General features: G+C 41.3%; 1 protein-coding gene across 1 annotated transcript; it reads left to right on the forward strand.

Moving 5' to 3' along the window:
- The first annotated feature begins 871 nt into the window (after positions 1 to 871).
- On the forward strand, positions 872 to 7,888 carry LOC114873962. The gene is made up of 3 exons (XM_029182777.2): positions 872 to 1,891; positions 3,627 to 3,809; positions 6,848 to 7,888. Exons 1-3 carry the CDS (start codon positions 1,832 to 1,834, stop codon positions 7,037 to 7,039), a joined length of 435 nt encoding a protein of 144 aa, XP_029038610.1. The 5' UTR covers positions 872 to 1,831; the 3' UTR covers positions 7,040 to 7,888.
- The last annotated feature ends 224 nt before the right edge of the window (positions 7,889 to 8,112 follow it).

Here is an 8,112-nt window from a genome sequence, read left to right on the forward strand (position 1 = left end):
GATTGTTCCCATTAAGATACCGTCTATATTCCTGGCACAGAATTCACGCTTTTACGTGTCGTTCAAGGGTTGGCTGGCTCGCAAGGGACACGCGGAAATATAATCGCGTAATCGTCAGGCTACAGACGACGTCGTAATCCTATGCTGGATGATGGAAGTTGATCGAATATCCTCGGCCTTACTGCCAGGATCCAATGAAACCACTCGACTCTAGTTCTTTATTTGATCGTGAAAGATTTTGTGGGATTCAGATGCACACATGGTGTTCCAATTTAATCTATGTCTCGAACTGTTCATTTTTCAAAAATAAATTTAATCGGAATATACTTATTAAAGGTATTTGTATCTTTACACTATTTTGTATAAAATTTGTCGAAAGAATATACGATTTTATTTGAAAACAAAAGTGATTTTGTTATTTCCAAGACACCCAGTAGACATAGAAAACCTTTCTTTTATTTCTTCGTTAGAATGTTCCAACGGGCTTGAAACAACGACTAGTCGTAACGACAGGTATTCTAGCAGTCGGGGATTCCGTGAAACGATCGGGTTATGATCGTTTCACGAGGGATGTTCAATTTGTCCGCTCGTTTTTTCTTCGACCGCGTCCTAAAGCACGGGTTTTTGGATTTTAAAAGCCATTACACCGGACCATTTTAAATTCCATTAAAAAAATTCTCTAATTCGCGGATCGTGGATAGAATAATAAACCGATTTTATATTGCTCCTAGGGAAGATCGATCGCATCAATCGAGGAATTTTACCGGAGAGGGTATTAGATAGATTCCGCGAATCACCATGCGGAAAGGATCGTCTAATTTTGGCAAATCCAGTTACCTTCGATCCTCGATCCGCGCACCATGTTTGAGAGGCTGTGGTGAACGTCTATCTACGTGGGCGTGTTGCTCCGTCGTGTTATTCGTTTATTATGCTAGCTGCTTTGCCTGCCAGTCGTATATTGTGCCGGGTGGCGTTGTAAATGCGTGGCTGCCACTGTTCTCCAAGCTACGCCCGATACATCCTCTCCTTCGATCGTTCGACACTTTCATTTTCCAACCTCTCCGCCGCGAGTTCGAGCTGACAGATCGCGAGATCCTCTCGATTTTCGTCCAAGTGTAAATTTTGTGAAAAATGAAAATTCGTGTTGAAAGTTTCAACTTTCTTTTCTATATTTTTATACATTTGCAAACGACTATTGGTTCTCGAGTTAAAAATGTGCAATAGGTGAACGATCGTATCGAACAAATTTTCAACGAACGTATTGATACATTTTCATCGCGGTAATTATATATTCAAGTGGATGAACGTGACGATACAGAATAAGAGAATCGGTGTTTTTACAACCGTGAAGATCAACAACGATTTCAGTTTTCCCCGCCGTTGGTGTTAGGTGTTCCTTACCCTTCGTCTTTCTAATTAAACCCGACAACCCTATCGTAAATACGCGACATTTAATTTAACGCCAAGCATGACCGTAAATTCCGGCCTGGAATTCTCGGTATCGCGTATCCCTTGAGGTTCAACGACGAAGCTGTTAAAGTTTTCCAAGGGGGAACACGTCTGGGAATAAGGGCTGCAAGCGATGCTGCTTACGCGGTAAAATGCGTTTCAGGAAAATCTGCGTAGATACTCGAGATTTTACTCGTTTCCCAACGACCCGAGTCGTCTGAATTCGAACAACGTTCCGGAGTTTCAATCACGTCATCGACGCGAGTATCGATGATCTATGTCCGCCAGAGAAGAAAGGACATCCACGGTGAATCGTAGAGGGACGTTTCTGAGGATTATTTAAATCTGTCGGGAAAGGGTGATTTATGTCATTGCCAGGGCCATGCCTCTCAGATCGGAAGCTTCCTCTTCGAGGGACACCCTTAACACCGTCACCACTTCGGTTAGTACGATATTCAATGCACGATATCGATTCCGATTTTTATCACTCGCGTGTTATTTTTGCTCTCCATTTACTCACTCGTGTCCTACATATTTGAGATTTATATTTTTCCAAGATTTAGAGCTCGGATATTTTCAACTCGCTAGGAAGGGATGATTGTAAAAGAGTAAAGAAACTTTAGTCGACTGCAACGAACCCCAGCATTTTTCCGTGACTCGAAATTTAGTGCCGGTTCGATACGACTTACGTTCTGCTCGCACGAGTCCCATCACGATCCCTCGAACCTCCCCCCAAGGATCTAAAGTTCGAAACTCTGTTGCAACCTCCAAGACGGATGTGCAACGAGTCCTTGCATCGATCACGATCTCATTCTTTTTTTCTTTTTGTTCAAAATTACCCTCGTTTGACCCGTAGCACAAAGAGAACCATCCATGAATAGAAGAGAAAAAAAATGTTTAAAGTCCTTATACGACGCATTAACCGCACAACGGTCGTTAAATCGAGGAAACGGCATCGTACGAACACATTCACGAAGATGAGGTCGATGGAACGTGATTTTTTGCTGTGGAAAAGTTACACGGGGACCCGTATGTCGCGCGATATAGAACACCGTTTGTAAAAATAGAAACAGAAGGAAATCCGTGTCATTTAATGTTAATCCCTTTGTTTTTGTACGACACCAGTCTCGTTGCAATTTAATGGAAAATCATTTTCCGAGGGACCAGTTACTTTTCACGACCTCTGTTTTATTAGATGTTCTTCGAACGTTTACTTCTAATCACAGTTTTAAAATTTATAAAATTTGGAAATATGAAAGAAGGTATATTCACGGTTATTAGAGTATTTCCAACGTACACGTCGGGTTTGGTTTCTGCTTAAACGCGAAATACATCACGAGTAGGCCATTTCTATGCCCGGGACTATCTACATCCGGCGGTGGGTCAATTTGAATATGATAATAGCAGAGAAACGTTGCTGGTCGCGGTATCACGTGGTGATTCCTAACGCAGTCAAATGATACGCATACAGGTCGCGACAACTGCACAGAATGCAAAACAGTCTCGCGACAGGGTAACATGCTGAATACCGTGGGGGACACCGGCGATTTGCTCCATAAATTAAATAGAAATTGAATAATTAAGCGAAATAGCATTATTATCTGTGACGTTACACGGCTGTGTAATAGCAGATTGAAAATTTCAATTTCGAACCGAACGCATCCGTTTTCACTGACAGTGTATTAAATTGCATCGAATGGAAATAGGGCTGTCACTTCAGCCGAGATCGCTATCCAAAATTTAATACCGCTCCGATCCCGCCACTGCATTTCCCTTTTTTCTCCGTATCTTTTGTTTCGTTCGTGCAATCAAGTCCAGGCTACGATTGATGCGACCAGAAAGAAACCATTCGTCATCCGAATAAATAAATTCTTTCTTCCCTCCTGCTGTTCTCATGTTCCTCGCGTTCTTTGTTAATCTTCGACATGTAAAATCTTTGTGGTGTTTTTATTGCATTTTCTTCGAATTCGAATACCGCCGTTTTAGCGGTCTAGATCTTGCTACTTTTATTACCGTATGGGATATTAACGCGATGACTGCGGTGATCAAAATAACCGTGACTAATAAGGCCATGAAAAAAGACAATGAATCGAGAGAAAAATTTGAAAAAACATGTGAAACGATGAGCCAAAATACACAGGTGAAAGAGTAACAGGACATTTGTCATTTGTTGACAGGACGAACGACGTCGAACCGGAAGATACGTCGCCGGTGGGGCTGTGTTAGCAATCATGTTGCTTTCCGTACACCATGCACTTCTGCGGGACGCATCCACCATAACCGGTGTCTGCATACCTGCCATAATAATGGTGTTCTACATCGTCTGGATTCTGTATTCCGCCCACCGGGATAGACGAAAGGTAACGAGTTTTAAATCGCGACCATGCGACGTGTTTCCATTCGGGGAAGGAAAGCACGGTGTTTTGTGAAACTGGAAAATTGCCCAGCGGCTTTGCTAAATGTTTACACAATTTTTCGCTGGCACGCCCAGTTGCAATTTATTGTGATAGTTACATTTTTGCCTGTAGTTAAGGGAAGCAATTTTTACCGCAACCGCAGTGTTTTTAAAACAGACGAGCTTGGAGAATGATTTAACGCATAAAAATGACTCGTGTGTTTTTCCACTGTTCGATTTGTTCGCGCAAACTTTGCAAAGAGATTCTTAAACTAACACAATCATTGATCCCGACATAGAGGATAGTGTTGGTAATCGGCTAGAACGAAGATGGAGAAAGTTCCGTGTGGCGTGTAATCTTTGGCAAAGGTTCGAGATTAATTCGAGAAACTTTTAATCCCGGCCAGTTTAAACTTCTCGGATATATTGCTGTCGGTGGTCAATTCCCCGTTCCAATTATCGTACGACGAAATAAAAGAAAAAGGAATGTACTCTTAAATTCACCTTCGAAGTTAAGCTCGTGTCGGATGAATTAAGTAAAATAAGGTACTTAAATTTTTATACTCGGCATCGTAGAGAGGAGAAAAGAAAAAAGGGGGATTCTTTCGAACGTCAGCGAGAGCAAAAAGGCGTTCGTGGTTCTTCGCGGCCGTTTGTCTCTCGAGATGAAAGTTGGCCGCTTTTTCATAAAGAGACACCACCACCGGCGAAGTCGAGTGAATTTCTCAAGTGTTTCTTTTTCGCGAAAGCTTAAACTCCACCGAACTCCTATCGAACCAGAAACTTTTATTACGACTCGTTCCTTAAAAACCACCCCTTTCTTCGTTCGACTTTTATCTCCGCGACCTATACCCGTTAACATTATCGATGAAATTAACACGATCTGTCGACACCTTTAACGTTGTTGATCCAATTTATTAAGAAGAAGAATTTTTGTATTTCAACAAAATCGAATTTATAATTGAACATCGAGAAATTCCGAAAATCCAGCTTTATCTGGATTCTAGCAACGTTTTTCGTAGAAAAGCTTCAATGAAACGTCTAATTTAAAGGGTAGATGTGGTTTGGAAATAAATGTCGTCCGACGGAAAGCAGAAAAACAGGTGACACGAACGTGCACGAGGAACGACGAATTAGAGAGGCGATTCGTGCTAGCGACGAGTTTGAATTGGACAACTTTTTCGCTTTTGAGTTAGTTTTAATCTCATAATAAGTCATCGTGATTGGACACGATGCGTACGATGGCGTGGAAACTAATTAAATTGGCTATAGCTTGAATTCGCAACAAATTACGCTCGAGAGGTGCACAGGTGTTATTGGAAGCAATGCTTAATCGTACGCGTTTAGTCAGCGCTTTTCAATTGCACTCGATTGGGGATATACTTGCCTCCTATTAAATTAACCCGCTTCCTGTTCGACCAATTTTCGATGACTTCATTAATTTCTATTTTATTATAAATTAAAGTTCTAATCTTCTTTAACCAGTTAAGAATTAACCCTTTAATTACGATTATTTTATGCAAAGTGAGAAAAATGATAAAAGAAATGAAAATTATCAGGGAGCTTAGAAGGAAAATTTGTCCCTTTTCCTAGCAGTTACTTTTTGAAGAAGATCGTTTGAAGATCGATTAATCCGGTCAAATACTATTTACGATTTTCCGATGTTTCTTCCTGTGCGTTTAACGCGCGAGCAAACAATGAAATTCAAATGGGATAAAACATTGCTACAACTATGACCATTTTCCACGCTCGATGAATTTCCATCCATTGCGGAAATTTAAATGCACATAACGATTCGCGCGTAAAAAACAAGCCACGGCAGCCGGTTTACTAGGAATGCTTGCAAATCATTTATTTAAAAGATACAGATCGTATTAAAGTATCATAAATTTTATCGTTTTCCATTGCTCGCGTTGCTCTAGTTGCAATTTCAGGTCTGTACGTGATCCTCGTTTAATATAACTGAAAATTTAAGATTAAAAATGGCCTTCATTTGTTAGAAGAAGGAAGTTTATCTTGCGCCAAGTAACGAGGTAAACGGAAGCACGTGAATAATCGAAAAGGTAAAAATAAGCAACAAACGTTTCCGCTGGTCAGCACGCGGAAAGTTCGTCTAAACTGGAACAAGGTTAGTTGATAACATAAAACGGGGTTATCTCTTTCCAGGTAGGATTCGTGATTTATGATGACTAAAAACGGGGGCCGGTTCCGTTGATTTTCTCGCCGTTTAACGCGTTTCGAAAGAACCGCGAGAAAACGTAACTTTCAATGCACTTCCTGTCTTCAAGTTTCAGTACGAATCAACCAAATCATAGCTACGTTTCATGAATTTGAATTAAAAAATATTCATAGCTTTCAAGAATGATGTTATTGAATGATCGAATAGTAAGCAGCAAATTAATTAATCAACGGGATGTGTGAAAATATTAAAAAATAAAGCAGAACAAATTATGAGTGGAGAAGAAGCGAAGTACATACACAGCATCAACCTCTGATATTTAGAAGGCTCTTCAAGATTGAACATAACTGTTTAAACTTCGCTATAAAATGATTAAAAATAAGCTACTTCGCTGCTACTCCTCTCCTTACAAACTTCCCTCTTTAATCTTTCATAAGATTCGAAGGTATTATCCTCTCTCGCCACCCTTGTCGTTTATTTTACAGCAGACTCAACGCGTGTAAGCTTGGAAAAGAAATCTGTTCCAGCACGAAAACAATTGAATCCCTAATGACATTTAAACCTTTCTCTCCACCATGAACACGATTCTTCATTGGAAAAGGATTCAAAGGTGATTCAATGAGCTTGCCCTTTGCCCTATCGCATGTGCGAAGCAGACTTTGTACTCGTTGCCCTTTTTCTTTACCCAAGCGTAATATATCCCTTTGGACCGAATTGTAAGAAAGAAAATAAGACGTCGGGCATTTCTAAAACATATTTTCACTTGGAAAAATGATTACACCCCTTTTTCGAAAATTCCTCACATTTTGATATTTTGCTTTCAGGCGTTGAGATTCGCGAGAGCGATGCAGCTGACGGAAGTGATCAGCATGCCAGCCGATAGCGACGAGAAGATATGCAACAAAAATGGAAAGAGCAAGAAGGAAGTACGAAAGTCTGAATGTCCGAAATTAGCCTATGGCACGCGAGAATCCCGTGAGAATCCCGCGTTCACCTCGAAAGACGAAACCTCGTGAAAAAAGAACTGTTGTTCACCCTGGAATTCGTTTGGCATTCTAGTGTTTCAACTTTCCTCCCGATTGTTCCTCTTTTTTATACCAGACACCACGGTGTCTCGTGAGAAAATCTTTTCCTTATCTTTTTCCTTGTTTTTTCTACACATCAGCAACGTTGTTACGTTTTGTACGAATAATAAATACAGCCTCGTTCACGGTTATATTAATATTCACACGTTCGAAGTACCAACGGGCGGGCAGAATTTACGAGACGAAATTATTTATTTATTCGGCATCGAGGATTATTTGTTCCGCGTGACGCAACGAAAACGGGCGCAGTTTTCGTGCGTGCGTCCCGCGCCCGGCCCCGTATTTTCCGAATAAATCTGTTTAACGGCGAGATAAATCGCGCGGCTGCTTCGAATTTATTTCGAACGATCGCGGGGACAAATCGCGCCCGGCCATTCGGTCGGCGCCGGTGGTGACTTTCGTCCTGGGCCAATTTCCAGGGGTTGCTCTTTTGATTCGATTCGATTCGAACAAGTTTGCCAGACCGCGCGATTTTTCTCGCCCCGTGCGTTCTGCTCGAACGTTTAACAGCGAGCCGCGACGCAGAAGCTGGAGGCGAGCACGTTTCCCATGGCTTCTTCGTCATCTTTTATTTAGCACCTCGGCGGCTCGTAAATTGCGGTTATAAAGACTTGTGCGGAATATTACTTGTAAAATACGTAGCGTGTTTAATGCGATTCAACGAACGCCTCGTTACCCTATCCCTGAGGGTAATCGAGAAAATTGGAGAATGTCGCGTCGTGGAAGAAGAATGTTTTCAATAAAATTCTACTTAAATCAAACGTCGAACCCCGGGGAAAATGAAGTTGGGATATTTATAATCCTCTCCTCGAACAAATCGCTTTCTTAACGGGTTTAATTCACCGTTAATCGGATACACCTTCTTTAATTCTTTACAAAGTTCCTTCTTTATCGCTGCAATTTTTCAACGCTACTTGAATAACAATCCCCCGTTGCTGAGGGAGAAAATCCAAAAGGTGTAACCTCGAGCAGAGAAACGAAGCGATTCAACGGCGTAGCCGCGT

This window comes from Osmia bicornis, chromosome 12, assembly GCF_907164935.1.
Source record: "Osmia bicornis bicornis chromosome 12, iOsmBic2.1, whole genome shotgun sequence".
Taxonomy (NCBI): Eukaryota; Metazoa; Arthropoda; class Insecta; order Hymenoptera; family Megachilidae; genus Osmia; species Osmia bicornis.

Excerpts from the sequence above, each read along its gene's own strand:
- LOC114873962 (XM_029182777.2), top strand. The coding sequence starts at position 1,832 with ATGCCTCTCAGATCGGAAGCTTCCTCTTCGAGGGACACCCTTAACACC. Across the intron at positions 1,892-3,626 it reads TTAACACCGTCACCACTTCG|GACGAACGACGTCGAACCGG; the intron begins GTTAGTACGATA and ends ATTTGTTGACAG. Across the intron at positions 3,810-6,847 it reads CCCACCGGGATAGACGAAAG|GCGTTGAGATTCGCGAGAGC; the intron begins GTAACGAGTTTT and ends TTTTGCTTTCAG.